Genomic DNA, 25,173 nt, shown 5'->3' on the forward strand with positions numbered 1-25,173 from the left:
ACTTTAGGTTCACTGATAGTCAATATATTGTATCCGCGGGATTCTTTATCTTATGATCGCTAACTTCCAAAGCGGTACTGATTGATTTATCAGACAGAATAAATATTTCAAATATCATATATATTCACAAATTACGATTTTGTCAGATTACCTTCTTTAATGCAAGAATTTCAATGCATTATTAGACAATGATTTTACTTGAAAAATGAACTTTATTTTGGAGATCTTATTTAAGCACACATACACTCACAAATACAAAGACACTAAAAGATAGTTATTATTTAAAGTTTTCCATAGAAGAAAAATATGTTACTATTATAATCTAATTTTTGTCATTTTGCCGATACAAAATAACGACGATACAGGGAAAATAGGTACTCACAATAGAAAACATAAAATAAACAAATTAATACCTTTGCTACAAAACAACGAAAGAAACAATACCCCGTGTTCCACTAAAAACTGGTAGCATGGTCCAGGTGAATATGTAATATCAGCGTTTTCTGTGTATCTTAATACACCCGTCGAGTTACTCATAAATTGTCATGTTCGTGATACACGAAAGAGAGCGGCAAACTATGACACGATGTAGAGGATCTCATGGTGCATATGGGTGTACCATAAAGATCCACAAGTTAATGAGTAAATTTTGTGTAGTGATGATTTTCGTCATGTAGCAATATCACCCTGTTGTAGAAGCATTATTTGAATAAAAAGTTTCAAAAATCAGACATTAGAAAAAGCATCAGAATTAAGTTGCTGTTGACCTGATTTGTAGGGTTCGTAGAACGGTGTTATTAACTCTTTTACACGTTCCAAGTTTTTGTGGAACTAAGATAATGATCCCAATGTTTTTAATAATTTCAGATAAAAACTGTTTGTATGGTGATTTGAATGTTTAATATTATATCAAACTGTTCTATAAGAATCAGTGAATGCAGCATATAGTTCATTTAGATCGTTTCATATTAACACAGAAAATTCTTTTTATGATGATTTCCTAACCTTGTCAACAGAATCGGTTTAAATTTTGTATTTGCTACTTCCTTTTATTCAAATCAATTTTAAAGAATTTCATTTCTCTCATAAAATGAAACTTGAAATAGTATTGCAAAAAGGAAGCATTGCATAAATGTCGGAAAATAGATTGTAAGGAATCAACGAGCTGTACTCTTGTAAAATATAAATATGTTACTGTCTCGTTTCGGTTACATATTCAATTTTTATTAGAATGAAGCGCTATCAAATTTTTCCAATTTGTTAAACTTACTTTATGTTATTTATAGTAAAAAATTCAATTTTACCCCAGATATATGGATCACTATTTGTTGAGCATATGTCCAGGATATATTTGTTTGAATTCTCACCCCTTTGCAAAATGTACTTGACTTAAATTGCATTTAAGTATTGATTCAGTTGGTGGTTATCAAAATCTTTACACGAAAACAATCGAGCATGGTTTCTGATGTAGATAAAGATACTAATGAGTGTTTTGTTCTATGTCAGATACTGATTAAATCTACCTTATCTATCTACAATCAACAATCACTTTTGAATTCAGTAGATAGATTATTAAAGCGTGTACTGTGTTAATGCAGATAATGAATGAAAAGACCTACATAATTTTGAGTGAGCAGGTGAAGAAGCTGTGCAATAATTACGATCAAAAACATGAAATATGTATGGTTATACCAGTCAATGTTCATCGTTGTTTATCAGTTAAGTATTTAATGCAACGGGATCGCTGTAATATTCGAAGTGAGTGAACTTTTAGAACAATGAAGCAGTGTTCTGATAGACAACCATATGCCCTCCTGTATCCAAAAGCATCGTAATTTTTCCATCAGATAACGGGGCTTTTTATGTAAATGCGGATGAAAATATGTTATCGACTCGGCTAATTCTATCCGAAAATTTCTACTACAGATATAATGTAAATATTCTGAATCTGAAATAATGGTGCCAACAGTCGTATTCTTTTCATCATTTATAGTTTTGGGTATTGCAATCGACAATGGTCCAGTTAGGACCACCATATTTGGAAAAGTGCGCGGGAAAATAACCAATAGGTTCTCAGGTACAGATGTGGAAGAGTTTCTCGGTGTGCAGTATGCTGAACCTCCAGTCAAATCATTACGTTTTAAGGTAGGACGATTGTTTTTTTTTCAATTAATTAAATATTCTGTGACCCTCTATTTTGAGTCAAAGCTGTTCTTTATCGAATATGTCGATAATTAATGAAATTAAAACTTTTTATATAATTTATTATGATTTCTTTTCTTAGTGATGTAGATCTTAAGATAAGAGACATCTTGACGTATAAATAGATGTAAAATTACTTTAATGTCATATCTTTTTCAGCTGTAAATTCTGCACATGGGCATTATTTCAATCATCAAAATTACGTGCAACTCGTTCTTTGAATAAAAAACGATAACATGCAGACATATAAATTAATTACTTAGGTATTTACCAGCACGTGTAACTAGTTCTGATTTCAACATTGCATGTGTTTTACTAATGTATATATAATCTTTGTTCATAATAACATCATGATGTACAGAAGAGTTCGTCGTAGAAATTATTCTGCGGTGCGTCATATCCGGAACAAGCTAGAACGAATACAGCGAAGGCATGCTGCACAAAGAAAAAAGATTAATAATTGAATCAATTTAAGATTTATTTTCGTAATTGTAGATCCCTAGATATTAATAAAAAAGTGTTTTCGAGTCCTGCGTATGATAAAGTCCAACAACGACAACTTGTCATGCAATATTTGATACCTTAGTTAATTATAGCAAGTGAGGAGATGTAATATTTCTGAATTCCAAACATAACTCGAACTTTTTCTCGAGTTCATATATATATATTGAAGTCGCAAAATTAAAATTAAACTCATTGCCTCAAAGTCGTTTACTCGGTCACACTCCGCCTTGGCTGATAATAACATCAACTGTACTATGAAGAGCATTCTTCCCCACCAGCAAGAAAATCGTTTACATAATGAAGTATGTTCTTTTTTTAAACTTTGATGGACTAGCAAAGGGCATAGAAACTGCATATCACAGCGGCTCCAATTTATGATTTATTTTTTAGAAAGTATTGAATTTCGGATTTACATCCTGTTAAATCAAACTCATTCGACGCTAAACGGATAAAACTTTTATTCATATTTTGCTAGCAGTGCACTACGATCTTACTTTCGAATCATTTCATTTACACAAATGGTATCTTACCACACAGTGTTCATAAAAAATATAGTCATTTATGGAACTGAACTCGTATATCGTGTGTTGATTATTTAATACTTTGAACTAGGAATAACTTTTTTTTTTATTTTGATAACGATTTTTCCTTATTTTATTTTCCTTATAGCGAAAAGTTTTGTTTGCTTACATTGTAAAGAATGACGTCAATTTTGAAATACAAGAACGATTTTAGAAAAAAAGGAATAATAGATAGCTGCAAGCCTAAATCTTGTTTTTTTTTTATATAATTGGTTTATTGCTTACTTATACACTCTAATACATTAACTCAGTTCACCATGACGTAATGATGGACATTACAGTGTACATGGATATTGATAGAAATCGAGATTGAATGATTAAGTACTAACTTTAAACAGATATTAAGGAATAAAAAAATTGGCATCTAAATCTAAGGTGTATGAGAAGACAATAAGAAAATAATTTAACAATCATCTTTTTCATATTTCATTTGGCATTTTCATGTTTCTTCTTTCTACACACAATTTGCAAATGTATATCACTTTGTTTTAAATTCATGTCACTTTGTGATAAAAGTTGCGCCTTTCGACCTGAAAAAGTAATCAAGGGAACCAAGGTTATAGCGGTAAACAAAAGAATGTAATCCAGGGACAAAGACCAGACATGGAAAACAGACATACACAACAAAGAACATAAAGTAACTAAAGCAAATGAGCAACTCAAACTCCACTAAGAACTGGGAGCATGGACAAGGTGCACCGGTAGGGTAAGCGTCCTCTGCTTTTCTAGAAACACCCGCCGAGTTGCTCATAAAAGTCAAGTCCGGGGTAGACAAACGAGGATGAAAAACTATGACCCGTTGAATACATCAGTTTTCATGGTGCAGATGGATACATCATAACGATCCACGAGTTCATGATGACGACCATAAAACTTCTGTAGTGATGACTTCAATCTTGTAGCAGCATAACCCTGTTCCAGAAGCCTATTTGTTAGAGTTCTAGTGCAATACAAAAAGTCTGCGTAGTTTCGGCAAGCTGAAAGAAATATAATAGAAAAAAATCTCGTTTAAAGATACAAAGTTTCTTGTATTTAAATTTTTTTCTAAACACAATCGGTTTTAAATTTCTACATTTTGGCTGAATGTCATAATTTGTTTGAAAAAAAAAGGATGAAGCATGAGACCCTTGCTGACTTTCGTAATAATTTATAATCTAAGCTAAATAAATTATTTAAATAAAACATAGGTTCGAAAGGATATACAAAAAGATATAGTAAGTCGTATCAAATTACTTTGTTCCAGCGACCTCAAGACCCAACTCCATGGAAATCCGTGAAGTCTACAGTGACTCTTCCTCCCGCATGCCCCCAGCTTAGTTGGCATTACATACACAACCACAAACCATACTTTAACCGTTCAAGCGAAGATTGTCTATACATGAATATCTATGTACCAAATGTAAGTGTTATGTTTACTTGTTTATTACTTGTGTTTCGTAAAACATAGCTATTCATCCCTAATATATTTTGGTAGTACAATTGTATTGGAAGCGTCATGTATTTATTTAAAAGTTATATTTATTACAGAAACGTACTTTGTGTGTAAATACAACTAACTTTAATAATAATCTATATACTGTTTTACACTTCAAAACTTAGTGAGATTTATAGTTGATTTATATTGAATAGATATCATCAGAAAACCTTTAGGATTCATTCTATATACACGGCAGAATGAATGACATTCAGACGAAATAATCAAAATCGTTCTACAATGCTGCTTTGTGTTTATAGTAGACTTTTATTAGTAGAATTAAATTACAATGAATGTACTATGAGAAGAACCACCCTCGTTTATCATATCTATAAAGATAAAGAATATTTCTATAGATAAGACTGAATTTATTCTGAACAATACATAGTCTTCCGAACAACAACCTTGTAACCTTAAAAAATTAGCATGGAATCTTTCAGCCTTTTTTATTTTTCTGTCTGGTTTAAAAAATAATGACATCTCTCTTTTACAAAGGAAGTTTCAAGTAATATCAACATTGATGGGTATTTTAATCACATACACCTTTCAAGATATAACGGAAATGATAGGAAAATGAGAGTAATCAAGGGAACCAAGGTTATAGCGGTAATGAAAAGAATGTAATCCAGAGACAAAGACCAGACATGGAAAACAGACATACACGACAAAGAACATAAAGTAACTAAAATCATACATACAAAGTAACAAAAGCAAATGAGCAACTAGGACTCCACTAAAAAACTGGGAGCATGGTCCAGGTGCACCGCCAGGGTAAGCGTCCTCTGCTTTTCTAGAAACACCCGTTAACAAACATTTAAATGATATCTCGAGTTAAGGCAAAATACATTACACAAGGTACCTAAACTAAATAATTTCTTTTGTTCCTGCGGTTATAGGTTTCTTTTACCTAATACTGTGAATACGATGATTAAAAAGTACACGGAGCGCTATCTTGTTTATATAAAAGTAATCTTAACCATATCTATAATCACTAAGGTATTTGGATATTAAGGAAATTTCCTAACTTTAAAAGAGTTACTAAAGTAGGATAAGTGTTATCATGTTTTATCTGATACAAGTTCATATTCACAACTGTTAGATGCTTTTTGTAAGGTTTTATTCGTAAATCCGACAATACTCAGTTGTTAGATTAAGAACATTTTAATGTAAATATGTATTTCTAAGTGGGAAAACAGTGTCTTTTTAAGCACATATCCACACAAAATTTAAACATGGTAGATTGTAGAGAAGAAACAAGGTGATAAACAACCCACCGAACAAACACTGCTTTTATAGTAAAATTAAGAAATAAATCAATAAAACTCTCTATTTTATCGTTGTTTTACCACGGGCCGACCATTTATGTCGCATTGTTTTACCACGGGCCGGCCATTTATGACGCATTGTTTTACCCCCGAGCGATGATTTTGATAACGTTTTAGTTTTTGAAAGTCTAAAAAAACACTAAGGAAACACAAGTAAATTGTTTTAAGGAAATAGAGTGCTTGGCAAATTTACACGACGGTTTCGATGGCAGAGAATGCTTCTATTTATTCATAGTTTAATTCTTTTACACACTTATAAGTGCAAGAAACATTTTTTTTTTCAGATCGTTTCAGATCAATCTTGTGTACTTAAACGGTAATTTTCATTACTACGTCTGCTCATAAATGACACTAAGGCTTTCCTCCATTCGCAGATTTTTGTTTCGACAGTAATTAAAATCGAATCGGTTCTTAAAAAAAGACTAAATACCACGGCGCTAACGAAGGTGATGATCTTTATGATATTGCAACATATAGAGAAATTTAGATGATTTTTACATTTAAAAACAACGTCAGCCGAGCAAATCTTGACGACATCTCAGCAGGATACCATGCCCAAATTCCAAGAGCCATATGGTCAAATATAAACGAAATCTTTAAACAGGAAGTTGATATTGTTTCATTCTAACAACCAATACCACGATATGGCATATCTATACAAACCTTCTGTAAAATTTCAAATGGTTGTGATAAGTATTTAAAGCGAGAAAAGTGTAATGAAAATAAATTGAACATAGACGAACAGAAAACATGACCATTATATTCAATATACCTCAACGATAGCGGAGGTATAAAAAAAGAGATTTAATTATACTGTCGCTCTAAACAAAAAACAAAAACAAAATGATGCGATTAAATATTTTGCAACATGACATTTTTCCAAACTTATTATTGTTAGATATTGTAAAATAATTGATTTGTTTAAATCTGTTTGTTATTAAAAAAAATGATTTTTCAATTATTATTTAGTGAATAATATCTGTGTGAGACCAAAATTTGCTCTGGCTACACTCTTACCGTTTCCAATAGTTCTATTGTTTTAAATGCAAATAGTTTACTAAGAAAAATCTATGAACTATTCTATCAGGTTTCACTTTTAACAATATTATTCTTTTGTATAGGTACAAGAAAAAGACCTACCAGTATTATTGTTTGTTCATGGGGGCTCAAATAGGGTGGGAATGGGCAATCTGTTCGACGGAGATATTCTTGCAGCATTTGGACGTATCATAGTAATCAACTTCAATTACAGATTGGGAATTTTGGGTATGTTTTCATTAATGATGACTGACTTTTAAAGCATTTTAGAAAGCAACAGTTCTAACATTTATACAATGTATAAATATAATTAAAATCACTTCGTGACATTTTTGATTGTTTGATAGTTCTATTCGGAATCTCTGTCAATGCAATACATAATAAATACATAGAGGAAATGATTCACACACAACACGCTGATTAAAATTTTCAATCTTATAAACAAATTCTACAGGATTTTATGCAGACAGATCTACTGGTATAGAAGGGAACCTTGGGTTGCTAGATCAAGTTCATGCTATGAAATGGGTTCAGAAAAATATCTTGCATTTCAATGGTGATCCAAATAAAGTAACAATTCATGGTCATAGTGCTGGAGGTGGTGATGTTGGACTTCATTTGGTATCCGATTTGACAAAGGGTAAGACTTAAATTTTGCCGTTTTTCGAACTATAACCCAAAGTTTTCAATTTTTATGAAACCTAATGAACTTGTTTATTTCTATTGATTCACACGAAAGTTTCCTTCCATTGTTATAAACTTTTGTTTAAGATATTGGACACTATTCATAAAAAGGGGAACATCCGACATTTGCACAATTACTTAAAAACGCTTCCCTCAGTTATTTTACAAATTTGATTGATTGCTTAATAACAGATTCAATAAAATGTGAAATGTTGTGTTAGCAAAACGGCTGCAGGAAGCCGAGAGACGAGATTTGGCAAGACGGTACAAACCATCGAGAAATAAATTGGCTAAGGTAGGCATTTCGCTCCGTGTATTACTGAGTGAACAGGGATCCTGATCCTTAAATACGTTCGGCCACTTGTAATTAAGTCACCCTGGTAACAGAGGACGAGAAATTCCGACTGGTACTAGTCGTGAACCGACCGCTATTATTACAGATAAAGCCTTAATTAAACCCACCTTCCGGTGATACCGCAGAAAGGTATAACACAATATAGTCCAGTAAGCTACTGATATGTAGGATCGTTTTAATATTTATCAGCAAATGAGCTTCCTTTTCGAGTTTTTTCTACTGCTACAATATATATATATATATATATATATATATATATATATATATATATATATATATATATATATATATATATATATATATATATATATATTTTGTGCAGAATTAAAATCTAGGCTGATTGTTGGAAGCATACTGCTTGGCTTGTTTCCATATTTCATACTTTTCATACTGTGTTAATGTTTGATTATCATTAACAACTGAATTTACTCGTTTTTTTCGAGTTTTCTCTACAATATGTTTTGTGAAGTAGCAGTATTACCATTTCTTCTGGATAGTATCTTGCTCAAATTAAAGTTACTGTCGTGCTCCAAAATTAAGAAAATAAATAAATAAATATATAAATAATAGATACATAAAAGAAAGGTAATTTAAATAATGACTTAACTAAGAATACCATAAGTCTGTTTGGATTTGCAGATGCTAAATTCGTAAGTAATATCGATTTTAATACATTCTATTACTCACCTCTTCTTACATACATGTACATATTAGATAACCTCCATAAACAGTCTCGTAAAATATGTAAACAATTAAAGATGCGAAAACATTCAGTTAATAATATTCTTCACGCATCATACAGTAATAATGTTTCTCAACTTATTACATCTTATGTCAAAATTTGTATCTACATTAAAGAGGATTCGACCATACAAGAAAAAACATAGACTATCCAGCCATGTTAGAATTCAACAAACTAATCAGTACCTTATAACTGTTTGACTCTGGATAAAAGGGGCAACTTGCTGACTCTAAACACGTGCAAATGAAATACAACAGAAAGTTAGGTTTTAAGCGATTAATTCGAGCTACATACTCACGCTCTAATCTAAGTACAACATGGCTTTGTACTGTTCCGAACGGTACGCATGACTGACCTCTCTGAAGATTTGTGGGCGTAACACTTAAAGTAGCCGATTTGACACTTAGCCTGACGTGACGCATCTGATTGTAAATAATTGTAATTCAAGGTATTAGAAATATTTTTGTCCCCTTTCGTAATGTTCTCTCTCCTAAATGTAAACTGGTTAACTTAAGGAACTTACCATGTATTGGAAACCCTTGTAACGGGGTATCGGTTATATATATTTCCCTTAAGTGTCAGGATTAGTTCAATATCAGATTTTACAGTCACTGTGTTCCATTTTCTAGGTCTGTCAATACCTAGCTCATTGATCTAATCAATGTGTTCTTGCTTTTACGTTTTACTCCCAAGTGCCCGACATTTTCAGTGTGTACTTCCATGAATTATTATATACAAATTTCTTCATCATGCCTCTAGGTGGGAACCATAATTTTCTATTTGACAGCTTTATTTCGACAAAAATTGACCTACTATATAGTGCCTCCTGGAAGGAGGACTGGTGCTGGCCCAAACGTCACACGAAAGCAGTACAATAAAGCCGTAAATGCCACATACATATATGTGCGATAATAGAAAATCTAATTGTTGCTTTTAAGAGTAACGCCATCTTGTCATATATGTAGCTTACATACCCAAGTAATATATAACATCCCTGTGCACTGCCCTCTAGGGAGACAAAACTAGCGTTCCATAGTTTACCTATATACAGTAATATTATTGCAACTGTTGAAGGTGATTACACCTATGAATGTAATTTCATACAAAGCGGCTACAAGTAAAAATGATTTATTTTCTAAACATAAACAAAATAAAACTCTCAATTTGGAGAGTGAAGCTGACTATGACGTAACAGGTCAATGACGTAAACATTATAACGGCTTGTCGAAACCGGACACAACTCTGGAATCAGCGTTTCATCAATTGACTTTTCATTAAACTTGCTTTATCGTTTACCCGATAACTAATACTTATTTCTGTTAATGTAAGTCGTTATGTTTATATACATATATCTCCGATTTTTACATTTGTTTTGGTTTTAATTTGTAATTTTCTTTTTCGACATTAGCTCAAGAACGCTACTGCCATGATAGTCCCTTGATTTATGTTTCGGTTTGAATTTCATTAATAATGCCCCTTCAAAAACACAACTTTAGGATATATCGAACTCACGATGTCACGATGTCCGTCTTTCTATTGTTCAGGCGATGTTATCTCCAAAGGTCTAAAGCAAGTATTCGCGTAATGTGCCCACTTTCTTTCGGGGTAAAATCTTTTCCTGTTCAATAATTAAATCGCATTCATAATCAAGAGCTGTATCGAGTTTTAATATTATGTCAAGTTTTTCCTAAACTGTTCAGGAGATGACTTCTGCAAGTGTATCTTACTGTGCCCCGTGACTCTTTTTCCCGTTTTTAATACAAATTCTGAACCTTTAATTGATATGTTAGAAACTGCACTTCTGAATCAGATTTGCATTAACTATTTGATACAAAGACGATTTTTAATTTACAATTCGATTCAAGTAAAGAAAATCACGTTAGAAAGCCGTATAAAACATTAGTCCAACCGCGCGTAATGCAGTTTGACAAACGGAGTATACTTGTTTAGTATTTGTTTGTTGGGGTTTAACGTCCGAGCAGCAATATTTCAGCTATATTCAGACGATGAACTTGAAATTGATGATAAAATGAACATGAAATGAAAAAGGGATGGGACACAAGAACAAATTTTGATTGCCACTGGAAATAGAGAGAGGTGGATAGGGTCGGGCAATTTAGCCTCCTGTGGCGGAGCCCTATGGTTCCTACACCGAGAGAATACCACAGTAGGGTTCTTTGACGGGCGAGGAACGTGGCATCTTTCTTCCCAACACGGTGCACCACTATGGTTTACGGTCAGGTTTTCCGTATTATAGCCTGAAAACCCCAGCATGTAACACGCCAGGAGTACCCCATTCCACCACCTGCTGCACACATCCCAGTTGCCCCGGCTAGGGTTCTGAGCACTATTTAGTCGCCCTTTACGACAACTTAGCGCTGCTGCAGGCCTATTCTTTTAACGCCTGCACAGGGATACTTGTTCAGTAAGTTGATAACATGATAGCCTGAGATAATGTTTTTGTCGGAATATTTTGAAGTTGTAATAGGAAATAATGAAAGTGGACCTCAGTGCTAAAATGTGTTGTCTAAACTTACTTAAACATGTAAATTTAGGATTGTTCCGGTATTCCATTATCCACAGTGGGTCACCACTTGCTTTCTGGGGGATATCCGATTGTGTACCAACATTCCGGAGGCCTAATATTCCACAAGATTGCAAACAAGGTACCAATTATATAAACCACACTAAGACATACAACGAAATGATGGAAGGTGATGTGGATGATTATGACTTCCTATCTATAAAGGGAGAGGTATGATTTGAATTGAATGCATAAAAAATCTATATATTAACATGTACTGTAGCTGCTGTATACTGCTATAATTTCATTTTAATTAACTATTGTTAGATATAAAAAAGATTTTTTAGCCATGACTTGTGCAAAAACAATACTTAAAACAAGACATCAATTAAACAAATTTAAAATGTAGCATTCTATTTAAAAAATCAGACAAGATGTGATTCATGTATGTCAAAAACCCACGGAATTTACTTTTATTTCTTTTTTAGAAACAGCTGCAGACCACACCAACAGTCTTAGTTTTTCATTTGGTTCTTGCACTTTAGAGTTAAAAAAATATATATATTGTGCATGATATTGGCATTTTGCAAGAGTTATCGTTCTTGATTTGGTTATATTTTGTTGATTTCAAAGCAAGATGAAAACATATGGTTTTCTCAAAAATACAGAACTGAATACAGAAAGGACAATTATTACTTACGAATATAGCATATGCAGACCCCCCCTCAAAAAAAAAAAAAAAAAAAAAAAAACATTGTATGTTTGGTGGATCTTTTTACATCATGAATCACCTTTATCAGTGTAGTGTTTGAATTTAATATGGATTTTTACTGAAATGATAACCAAATAATGATTTTAAACTGATGACATTATATTGAATAGCATAACTTGAAATTAGTAGCTCCTGGGCTTACATTGCCACTTTATTTCCATGATAATGGTTTAAAACCTATACTTAAACAAAATTTGGAATTGTGCTTGACATTTTCTAACAGAATTGTTTAATTTTAAAACGTTTTAATATATTTTGTTTTATACCATGCATGCATTTTATCTACAAAGAATAATCAAGGGAACCAAGATGCTAGCGGGCATCAAAAGAATGTAATTCAGGGAAAAAGACCAGACATGAAAAACAGACATACACAAAGAACACAAAATAACCAAAATAATACATACAAAGTAACGAAAGTAAATGAGCAACTCGGACGCCACTGAAAACTGGGAGCATGGACCAGATGCACTGGTAGGGTAAAAATCATCTTATGGCGGCGGCATCATTTTTTTCATATTCAATATTCTTTATTATCATTGTTGTTTTCATATGGTAATTTACACCTTAATGTTTTCTATTTTATATTTTCAAGTGTACATATCTCATCTATAATGAGATAAAACTCCCATGAATTTGTTTTTTTCTATATATGATGCCAAGATTCGTGACTTTTCCTCAACAGGACATGCCCATTGAAGTAGTATCATTTAAGCCTGTGATAGACGATTTTTTCCTCAAAGAAAGCCCTGACATGTCTTTCCAGTGCCGACCACCGCATGGGGAGTCTGTTTTATTGTCAATGGCAAGAGATGAATTTTTTCCACTCTGTAAGTTCATATTTTAAAATATTTAAAAAAAAAATTACCGTATTTGGTAGCCCAGCCTTTTATGGTTTAAAAAACTCTTTGTATATTGCAATTATAGATAACTGTATAGATGCTTTAATTTTATTGTACTTATTATTGGGTTATGTTTTATTTACAGATCATAGTAACTATTCTTTTTATGGTAAGTACAATATTTGTTTTGCTGTTCTTTTTCTGTTTAATTTACGAATAACGGCAAATAAGTTTAAAAGTTCTTGTTTTTAAATGCAATGGTGTGATGAAGGCATGTCGTTATCAACATTAAGTTGCCAAAATATTATTTATCAATTATAAATTGACCTCCTCTATGCTCTAGATGGTATTATTTTGCATTTCTTTAGTTTAGTTTTAGTTTAACCAATATCTTAATCAGTATGAGGCTGAATAGGATCGGGCAAAAAGCAATGTCTATATAACCCCTCTCCAAAAATCCAAGGTCTATATAGATGACGTATTATCTTTAAACAATCCTAATTTTGGGGATTTGATACATCGCATCTACCCTAAAGAACTTGACATGAAGTATACTAAAGACATTTTGAAGTCAGCCTTATAAATTGACCTGCACTTACCAATCGATGGTAAGGGAAAACTATTGACCAAACTTTACGACAAACGTGATGATATTTCATTCAGAATTGTCAACTTTCCTTTCATCTGTGGCAACATCACTTCAGCACCTGCGTATAGAGTGTTCATATCACAGCTCATACGTTATTCCAGAGCTTGCAAAACTACGCAAACCTTTTTTATCGCGTTAGAATTCTAACAAATAGGCTTCTTGAACAGGGTTATTTTGCTACATTATTGAAGTCATCAATGCAGAAGTTTTAAGGTCATCATCATGAACCCATGGATCGTTACGGTGTATCCATCTGCACCATGAAAACTGATTTGTTCAACGTGTCGTAGTTTTTCTTTTCTTTTTCGTCTACCCCGAACTTTTTATGAGAAAATCGGTGGGTGTTTCCAGAAAAACAAAGGATGCTTACCCTACCGGTGCACCTGGTCCTTGCAATATAAACTGTTATTTTGTATGTAAATGCATACAATTAGCATGGCTACTGTTTGAAAATGTGTAAGACACATTGGTTGACATATTTTTAGTTTTGATGTGCATTTATATTCATATATTGCATAAAAGAGGATTAATAAATATATGACTGTATGTTATGATTTGGCTTTAACCAAGTCCTAAAAAAGCACTAGTTTAGAAATTATTACAGTCCGTAATTATATTTCATCATTTAATGATTAATTTCCTTTGACCATGCAAATTTGTACACATCACAAAATATTCAATGCACCCAGAAGTCAAATAAGAGAACAAACCACATATCACATACATAATAAATTAATTAGTATAATAATAAAGCATGAATTGACCACATTTTACAAGGGAAAAGAAATCCCAAAGAAAAGAATATATAGAATTTAAGAAATTAAATAAAGAAAAAAAGATTTAGTTGAAATTTAATTAAAGTCAGATAGAAACACACACACACACACACATACACACACAAAACTGAAACTGAAACTGAACAGGAAAACTCAATTTATAGGATATTAAGGATTAGCAATAGTAAATTGTAAGTAAAAGTCAGAAAGTTTTCAAAGTGTTGAAGTGTTTTAAGCCAATAGTATAACTGAAAAAAAAAGTATCATCATTTGTAGCAACATGTTTAAAAATAAAAAAAAATGCAGTAATGTTTTCGGCAAACCATATATCATTACAATTTACAAATGTAAGTGTCAATGGAAATCTCATTGATTCCTTAATATATCGATGAACCTCTTCTACAATAACAATATTGTCATCAAAACACAAATTTGCATCGACTGATAGTAAACGATCTAGGTTTATAACAGTATCCAATCGAGAGAGGTTTACCATGAGAACCTCTCTAATATGATCATAGAAAATCAAAGAAAAAATGAATACTATCCTCACATTTATGTGAACAATTTGGACAAGTTGGGTCATCTGTCAAAAAATCATGCTTTAAGTGTGACTTTAAGTTACTGACTTCATTCCTCAATTGACAATGGAGGATATTGTATTTTCAATGATCGAAGTACCTAGGTGGTTTATCAGGTTTAAACTTTTGAAAGAGTTAATGGATGTTTAGTGGTATGATCAAGATCATTCTCAAGTCACATAGTGGAAGTTACAAAACTTTTATAGAAGGAAGTAGTCCTGCACTGAGGAAGAACAAATTTCTCACGATGTTGCCGCAGAGCATAAATATGTCGTTTAGAGTAAAATGGAACTATCATTTCTCTAAGGTATTCTGGTGCATGATCATTCAGTATTTTATTATAAATTAAAATTAAAAGTTTATGCTTCTTGCGTCTATCACATAGTTTCACGAGACCAAGTTCAGCATAAAGCTTATTTAATGATGTTGTTCTGCGCTATCTGGTGATTATAAGCATAGCTTAAATTTGTACACTCTCAAGTAAATTTGATTCTTGTTGGATACAGTTATTCAACACCGAGAATAGGTCTTGTGAATGCCAAATAAAAGAGTGTTTGAGTTGTCTCAATAAACTGAGTCTGGAAGAAGCCTTATTATATATATATATATATTATTGATATGAAACTTCCAATATGCATTGTAATGAAAATTTAAGCCTTAATGACAGTGATTCTCCACTTGCTTAATTTATTCACCTCCTTGTCCAAAACAAATAACACGAATTTCTATATTCCTGCTGATGAATGCCATAGTCTCAATTTTAGATGGGTTAAAAGTAAAAGCCCGCTTTATAGCCTAATACAATCAATACAACTTAGGTCATTTGTCAAATAATGAGAGACATCTTCATTCAACATTAGTCTCTATCACAGCAAGTTATGATGTATCACCCGCAAAAGGCGAATACTATTACTTATTTCATCTACAATACTATTAATGTAAATCAAAAACAAAAAAGGCCCATGACATATCCTCGTGGTACCCCTGCAGAAATATTTTGAATCCCAGATGAGAAACTATCTAGAATAACTTTGTGACATCTAGCACTTACATAATCAGAAATCCATTTGACAAAATTGCATTTTTTTAGTTTAAACATATTTTATTTCAAAGAATACGTCAATATTATACATGATATGACAGTGTAGTAAATAAACACAAGAATTCGGAAATAAGCCATATGGCTTTTGCTAATCTATCTCCAAAGAAAGTACAAAATACATCTCAATACATTCAGAAGCATGCTCTGGGATTTTTACAAATAGATGTACTATAAGTGTAATGAAGTTGGAAAGGTTTAACTTATTGGGGAAATATTAATTACGGAACAAATATAAGGAGAAAGAAAATTGATTATAAAGAAGAAAAAAAATAATAAAAATATTTAAAAAGTAGATGAAATGCACTCAAAAGATAGCATGTATACAAATTATATTTTTAAGCGTTTACAAATCGTTTACTTTTTATAATATAGGATTGCACCTTCAGAAAAAGTTCACTATTTTGATCTGTTGATAGACATCAGACCCGTTTAGGAGAAAATCAATGTCAAACTGAAAATTCAAAGTGTGAATAGAGGTACGTCGTAAATCAGAATAAATATTACATTCAAGTAAGAAAGGCTCTTTGACTCAATTTGACCGTAAACACAGTTTGGGTTACCCACGAAGTTACGCCTGAACAGGTTTTCCTTGAGTGAACTACTGTTCATTCGCAAACTGGTGTGCAATACCTGACCTAGCCTGCTTCAAATATTATAATATAATGGCCGTCGGCGTTCGTTCGAAACATATTAACGCACTTTGAAGATATGTAATGATCTGGAATTGCGCGTTTCGATCGCAAGGTTATTCCACGATCGAATAATGGACGATAATTCGAATACAATGATGTCCTTGTTCGTATCTCTGATGTCACTAGATTGACGGGTGATGGATGTTAACCCGAACGTCTGGTACAAGGGTACTCAAATTTTCGGGTGTGTCACCATTTATCATCTTAAAAAAACATCACAAGCTTGTGCTTTCGCCTTCTATCCGCGAGCTTTTCCCATCCGGTTTCTCGATAAAGACTATCTAAATATGTTAATTTTGTAACACCAGTTACGATACGCATTGCTTCTATCTGAACACCTTTGGTCTTGTTAATAAAAATCTGTAACTTGCTGTCCCAAAGTGCATCTTCGTATTCTAGAATAGGTCTGATAAATGACATGTACATCTTTTCCAAAGTAAAACGGTCGAGAACCAAACGTACACACCGAAGTACATTGATCCTCGAATACGCCTTTTTAACAATATAATCGTTACGATCATGCAATGAACCATCGTCCGAAAAGTAAACCCCTCAATGCTTGTGATTGAAGACCTCTTGAAGATCAAAATTATTCATCTGTAGAGCAGGATGTACCTGTCTAATATGTTCACGTGATACAAAATCGCTTCCGTCTTTTGAGGATTTAACCGTACAAGCCATCGTGAATCCCACTGGTGGATTTTTTCAATATCTCTATTCAATGTTAGTGTAATGTCTTCAGGATTCTCCACTATAACGTAAAGACTAGTGTCATCGGCAAATAATTTAATATAAACATCAATGTCATCGACGATACCGTTTATGAAAATGAGAAATAATACAGGACCAAGTATAGATCCTTGAGGAACGCCAGCTCTCACTGGTTTCCAATCAGAAAAATGCAACCGTTTAATACAACACGTTCTAGTCGATCCGATAAGTAACTACGAAACCATAGTAACAAGCGTCCGTTTAGTCCATACTGTTGTAGCTTAAACAATAATAATCCGTTATGCCTAACACGATCAAATGCCTTAGATATGTCACAAAAGACGACACGAACTTCCTTACCGTGATCCAAGGCTCGCCTAAACGAATTAGAAATGTCAACTGATTCAAGGTCAGATGCCTTACCAGTATTAAGTTTTTTGAGTACCTCTTCTAGCTTGGATTCTATAATAACGATTTCGGTAAGCTCTTTATCACTAATGATAAGATTCGGGAAATGAGCGTTAGAGTCATTCAGTTCGGTTTGAAGAACAAAAAATTCGTTAAATTCGTCCGCTTTGGCCGTCTCATCGGTAATGAGACTACCATTTTTCAATAATGGTGGAATGCCAACATGTCGTTTCTTCACACCAGATATTTGGTTGCATATATGCCACCATGACTTCGTAGATGGATAGTTTTGTTTCAACTTGTCTACAAGCTGATTTTGATAGCTATGTTGGCCCTTCCGCACTTGTAAAGTTACTAAATTTCGTACACGTCTGAATTTTGCCCAGTCGCTTGCGTAATCTGTACGTCGCGCTTTAGAGTATACGCGTCTCTTTTTACGAATAAGTCTCCTTAAATCGTTCGTCAGCCATCTCGGGTCCGACTTCCAAATCGTCGCCAGTTTATTTGGAATCGACTCGCCAGCCGAAACCAAGATGACATCTAAAAAATCGTAAACTATTTGGTCAATATCGTCCGACAGGAACACGCTGTTCCAGTTAGTATTTGGTAATAATTGCCTGTATTTATCATAATCACCTCTGTCATACAGCCAAATTCTACGCCTGAATGAACAATGGGTTAGTTTTGTCGAATTTAGTATCCCAATAATGGGACAGTGATATCTAATCTGGTCTAATAAGGGAGGACCCACCCTAGTATAAGGCACAAAATCTATGCTACAAGTGACAATTAAATCAATGACAGACGATGCGTTTTCAGTAAAATTTGTGGTATCATTAAACATTTGCTCTAAACTGTATTTAGTACAAACATGATTGATTCATTCTCGGATTGGGATTTTCCTGGTTATCATTAAAATCACCAGTTAATATGACATAGTCACAAGAGACATGGAATGTTCTATTTTACTCTATACCTCGTTACTACTATGAGGCGGAACGTAAACAGTCCCATATAAAACGTTGTTGTTACGGATCTTTAACTGGATCCATATAACCTCAAGGTCTGGTAACTCTAAATCAGGGCGCCTGACGGTGTTAATGTTGTCCTTGACATACAATATAACCCCACCCTTTCTTCTATGTCTCTCCCTGTCCCTACGGAACGGTTTTTGATAATTAATAAGTTCTGCGGAATCATCCGTGTCAAATTGTTTTAACCATGTTTCTGTAAAAGACAATATGTCAAACTCACTGTATTCTGCTAATATTATGGCTAATTTGGGTAATGAACATTCAAATGTGAAAACGACACTGAGTTAGATAATAATGCATAAATGTGTGTGTGAAAACTCTGAAGCATCGCTATCAGATATGAAAATACAATCCCCAGATTCGCTATCATGACCAAAAGGACCTTGATTGAATTCTAAACCAGACATAATTTATTTTGATGAAATTGTTTTGAAAGGTTAGGGATCACACATATAGATCTAAATCTAAATCTTAATCTTAAAATGGAACACAATTCATATAAAAGGTTTTCTGTGTTAATTCAATCAAGGTAGATTATACCTAATACTTCTGGTAGATAATTTTTCCATGTTATGTTCAAAGATGAGCTTGAATGGTAATACTTTAGAACTTGATTTTGAGATAATTGAGCCTTTAAAAAGGCAATGTTTACAACATTTTATATGGAATCTGTGGGGAAATTTCACCATTTCGCGTACTATTAAAAAGCTGAAAGCTAAATTTATACAAAGAACAATTAACTGACATTCTTAAATATTTCAAAAAGAAAATTTGGGGTCACCGAACTCAATGTCTTGCAATATCAAGATAATTTCTTACACATTTCAACAGAACAATTTTCGTGCTAATTATCTCCTTTTTGAACGATAGGATTTTCTCTCAATTATCTCCTTTTGAAAGAGCTTTTTTAAATAATGTTTATAATTTTGCCATTCTATTTTTTTTTATTTCAAAAAATCATTTGGAATGATTTGAATATATCATTGTTCTATCATCAAACACTTTAAGTTTAAAGAAAATACTTGGGTCTGTATGATTTTCTTAGATGGCAGACAATAATGCTCCGTGAACTACTTTAAGCGCAATTCCTTCAGATCACGAAATGGATTTTAAAAAAAATTAAGATTTTCATCAAATGCATGAATGAATTTATATAATGTGGTTACTGCAAAGATAGATATCCAAAGGTTTTAAACGATTTTAGTCCCCTTGCAGTAGGATATTCTATTCGTGAGCTACACTAGTTAATGGAATGTCGTTTTAAATGTTAACATTAACAAAGTTGTTTATTTTAAGCATTTTTGCATTATTAATTAATATAAAAAAACATTTTAATTTTTCATTTTTTTTTTTCAGAAACCCTCCAGGACGCAAAGCAATCTGCTTACAGGTTTAGAGATTATTACCACGAGGACTTTCTAGGTAAGTGCATTACTTCTTTTTACATAAACATTAATTATATTTTCCCCATAATAAAAACAAAAGATACATGTATAAAGATATATAAGGTATTTAATTGATACCAATACAATGACTTTTATCAACAAAGCAAAATACATTTAACAGAAGTTTAACATGTTTTTGTTTACTTTTACCAATAATTCTAATATATGAAGTAGAAAAAATATTTTGATCATTCCTTAACTATTTAGTTCAGTTAATTTGTAATAAACAAAGTGGATCAGACACAAGAAAATTACTAAACTTATGAAGTCTTCTCCTGAAATAATAATTACAATAAAGGACAGGCTTGCAAATTCACTAGTGTAAATAAAGGTTTTACAAGATAACGCAAAAGAGTAAAATATTATACCATTACGGTTAAACAACCGATCTTAAACAATTTGATAAATCGTCATTTCTCGGTACTCACTACAACAATTACAGACGAAACAGACGGAGTTTTCTCAGACTGGTTGAAAAAAAATACAAGTAGTTCCAGCTTACCACAAGTAGGTACCCCGTTCAACTGTTTTAATATAAATATAGTACTTTGTTTATTTAAAAGAGTAATCAAGGGAACCAAGGTTATAGCAGTAAAGTTATCAAATAAACACCCGAGGGATTAATACAAACATATTAAAAAGTCTGACATAAAAGCGACAGCTTTCAATTATCTGACTAAATGCTCTTTCTCTTCGACGTTACAGTTAAATTGATCAAGTATTAACTTTAAAAAATATCAGAAGTACAAATTGTTAAAAAAAGTTGAAAACAAAACACTGCGGTTTATTGGAGATGAAAATACAATATGATATAAATGCAAACGACTTTTGTTTATAAAAAATCATTTTATTTTTGCATGTATATATAATGTCTATAAGTCGTTTCGGTGGATATTCTGTTTTCGGTATTTACCCTACTACTCTTTTCACTGATGCATTTCTTCTTGGTTACATAATTTATTATGGAACTACACACTTACAATAGGTTGATACGATCAAATATTGTTCTGGAAGATATAATATATCAAGTAATTTCTGACTACAAGTTAACATGAAATAATCTTACACAAACATTTTTCATATTCAACAAATGAATTAAATATTTAAAAATAATACAATATTGTTTCTATATTATTCGGCTTGTAAAAAAATAACTATCTTATTGACAAATGCCATTTTAAAATTGTACAATTATATGCATTTTCTACGATTTTTCTCATTTAATGTACACAGAAAAAGACTTAATGAAAGGACACGACCGCTCCTAGAACTATATTCATTTGTCTACTTCTAGAGAATATCAAGTGTCAAATTGGAGCTTTTCTGGACAAAATTTATATAAATGGCAATATTATAGTATAAAAAAATTCAAAAAAGTAAAGTCTCATTTGACTTGAGAATGTGTTTTTTCTTTTCATGTTTATACGTAAACATAAATGTGAATAATTATGTATTTAACAATACCGTCTAATTCGACACATGTTTTTTTTTATTTTATATTTGTTAACTACAGCAATTACAAATTGACACCGATATAATTTTCTTTGCTCCAATGGTTAAACTGGCAGATCTAATATCGAGATGGATTGATGATGTATACTTGCTCAGCTTTGAGTATATTTCCGAAATAATGGTTGGACCCGATTGGCAAGGTATGTATAGTGACAGTTTAGCAAGTTATTGAAATATGATTTTCATATCTTATATGAATGAAAAAGTTTGTAAAGTTCTTTTGTCATTGTACGTTATATCATACATTATAAAATGTAAATAAAAAACAACCTAATAAAAGAAATAAAGGATAATTTGAAGAATTTTGAAAGATAGATTAGCTATAACAATCAACACTTGACTGCATCTTATTTTGTATTGCTTACACTTAAACTAAAAAACGCAATGTAAAAGAACAAGTAAAGCAATTCATATTTACTTTTTACAAAACATTGTTGCTGTTGTTTTGTTGTTTTTAGGAGTGCCACATGGATGGGATTTGTTCTATGTATTTGGCATTCCGTTGGTTGGCCATCGTAAACACTATTACACACCTCAAGATATTGAAGCTTCTGAAGAAACCATGCGGTTATTCAGCAACTACGTTAAATATGGGTATTTAGTCTGATTACTGTTTGATAACTTTACAATTGTGAAACTCTTTGCTTAATCATTTTGTTATGCATAGGGCTCAAAACAAAGTAGGCTTCCGATTTCGGACCTTTAAAAATCACTCATGTAATTCATAAAGCTAAGTTTTTTCCTATTAGGTGGATGACATTTTAGAGGGTGGACGTGTAATACCGTCAAGTGCTATAATTAATAAATTGATGAATATTACCTGATTAATAATAATAAAACACCGAATGTAAAGAAAATGGACGCACCCAAAACAAAGAAAAAATAGGAATATAGTAATTTTATGAAAGATGATAGTTTTGTTTTCTTCTAAGTCAGTAGTTTTTAATCTTGCGAAATCGCTGTTTTCTAAATGTATGTTTATTTTTGTTTGCGCATTTTGTTTTAGATTTCTTACGACTGATGGGAAAACAAATCTAGTAAAATACGACAGCCAACTGAGATCATACAACAAGTTCCACTATGCCGGAGGAAAGCCGGTTGTTACCTCTGAAGTAGGTTTTAGGACAGAAAGAATGGACTTCTGGTTCAAATATATGTTTGGGAATACGTTCGTTTGTAGTAATGCTGTGAATATGACTTGTATGTACAGCTATATTACTTTACTGGTTATTTCGCTTTTATTCGTAAAACTATGCCAGAATAGCCTTGAGATATTAGATTGTAGATGATTTTTTTTGGAAAAGTTATTATGCAAAAGATGCATTCCAATTGCATTTATCTCACATGACAACATTAACTGATAAGCGTCCATGTGAGAAATTTCAAACGCATATATTGTACATTATATACAACATTGTATATCATATACTGAATGTATATCATATTTTATGTTGGGATATTGGTAGTAAGGGATTCAAATGTGCTATTCACGTTTTGTCGCTATAAATAATTTATTTTACAAATTATGAATACAGTGTCATTGGTTATTTTTCAGGCAAAATCGTTTCTCATATTGTTTTAGCCGCACATATTTGTAGAAATAGACATACACATGCTGATACTTTTGACACAAAATTATCTCATATGGCGTAAACGGTTTGTGATATGTCATGCATACCATTTGTGTGTATACAATGTACAACAGAATTCATTTTAAGTGTACTCATCAAACTATTTTGTGTTTTTTTACAACAGTTCTTCGTTTTTTAGTGATCTAGTTTGTTGTACGGATTTAATATTGGATTGTAACGACTAGAAATTTGCCTTTTGACTTGTTTATTTCAAAACATCGTAATAAAAATACACTTCATATTAATATTGCATTCCGATATTGCATGGTATAGCTTCTGGTCAGCAAACATTAGAACCAAATATTTAGGAAATAAAAAAAAATAGATTTTATGCAAGAAATACTAAAAACCAAATGTCTGCGGAAAATTCCGGTATGGGATATGATAGTTACTGTTGTCTTTGTCATCATCCATGTCGTCGTCTGTGCCATAGTTGTCATCCGTAGAAACTTGGTTTTCATGCGATAAATTAAATATAAGTTGATTGAAAACTTTATAAGGTTCCAAACCTCAAAATGAAGACTTGTGTTTCTATTTGGGTTATAGCTTAATCATTTGGATTAGGGGCCAAAGAGGGTCTAAAAGCAAGCTTTTCATCAATCTAAATAATCAAAGGACCTAGATTCTAGTGGAAATCAAAAGAATGTAGTATAGGGGTATAGACCAGACATGGAAAACAGACATACGCAACAAAGAACACTACATAAGTTCAGTGAAAATATATAGATGACTATTACAAAGGTAAAATTCAATTTGATAAATTAGGAATGAGGTGTACAAAATGAATCAGAAACAAGCATTTTCGAAATGTCCGGGCATTGAATTGACTATAAGTAAATGGAAATCAAGCTAAGATGACGTGTTCATATGTGCTCCATTTTTTTACTTTTCGTTTCCTCTTTCGCCTTACAGACACACACAACTAAAAACATAAATTAATAAAAATATTACATGCAAAGTAACAAAAGTAAGTGAGCAACTCGGGCACTAATAAAAACTGGAAGCATGGGTCAGGTGCACCGGTAGAGTAAGCGTCCTCTGCTTTTCTAGAAACAAAGGGAATAATAACAGATATATAAATAATACCAGGCGACAAATATTTAACTTTGTCATTCATAGTAAGACGATGTTAAGATGCACATCTTTCAATACATCGTTATCCAAAACACCTCATTCAAAATTAAATTGCAAAAGAGTAATCAAGGAAATCGAAATTCTAGCGGAAAAAAAGGATTGTAATCCAGGGACAAAGACCAGAAATGGAGAACAGACACAAACATCGAGAAAAAACATAAAATAAACAAAACAATACAAACAAAGCAACAAAAGTGTATGGGCAACTCAGACTCCACCAAAGACAGGATGCATAGATCAGGTGCACCGTTAGAGGTAAGCGTCCTCTTCTTTTCTAGAAACACCCACCGAGTTGCTCATAAAAACTAAAGCCAATGGTAGACAAAAGATAAAAGGAAAACTATGACATATTGATTAAATTAGTTCTAATGGTGTAGATTGGTACACCGTAACAATCCGCAAAACAAAATCAACTACGATTGCTTACTTGACATTGAAAGAAAAAAGTTCAATTG

At 32.4% G+C, this 25,173-nt stretch overlaps 1 protein-coding gene across 2 annotated transcripts; it reads left to right on the forward strand.

Annotated features, from left to right (window-relative positions):
* Positions 1 to 1,605: 1,605 nt before the first annotated feature.
* Positions 1,606 to 23,825, forward strand: LOC148629556 (neuroligin-2-like). Of its 2 annotated transcripts, none has more exons than XM_088553486.1 (12): positions 1,606 to 2,145; positions 4,531 to 4,686; positions 7,208 to 7,352; positions 7,579 to 7,764; positions 11,461 to 11,660; positions 12,887 to 13,031; positions 13,189 to 13,212; positions 20,353 to 20,418; positions 20,884 to 20,948; positions 21,955 to 22,093; positions 22,412 to 22,547; positions 22,960 to 23,825. In XM_088553486.1, exons 1-12 carry the CDS (start codon positions 1,957 to 1,959, stop codon positions 23,240 to 23,242), a joined length of 1,734 nt encoding a protein of 577 aa, XP_088409612.1. In that variant the 5' UTR covers positions 1,606 to 1,956; the 3' UTR covers positions 23,243 to 23,825. The 2 variants fall into 2 exon arrangements, with proteins under 2 accessions (XP_088409612.1, XP_088409622.1); XM_088553496.1 differs by lacking the exon at positions 1,606 to 2,145 and adding an exon at positions 6,371 to 6,402 and having other exon boundaries at positions 4,574 to 4,686.
* The last annotated feature ends 1,348 nt before the right edge of the window (positions 23,826 to 25,173 follow it).

Source organism: Perna viridis, chromosome 1 (genome assembly GCF_037379345.1).
Source record: "Perna viridis isolate PV_CMFRI_1.1 ecotype Kerala chromosome 1, ASM3737934v1, whole genome shotgun sequence".
NCBI lineage: Eukaryota > Metazoa > Mollusca > Bivalvia > Mytilida > Mytilidae > Perna > Perna viridis.

Excerpts from the sequence above, each read along its gene's own strand:
- LOC148629556 (XM_088553486.1), top strand. The coding sequence starts at position 1,957 with ATGGTGCCAACAGTCGTATTCTTTTCATCATTTATAGTTTTGGGTATT. Across the intron at positions 7,353-7,578 it reads TTACAGATTGGGAATTTTGG|GATTTTATGCAGACAGATCT; the intron begins GTATGTTTTCAT and ends CAAATTCTACAG. Across the intron at positions 22,548-22,959 it reads AGCAACTACGTTAAATATGG|ATTTCTTACGACTGATGGGA; the intron begins GTATTTAGTCTG and ends ATTTTGTTTTAG.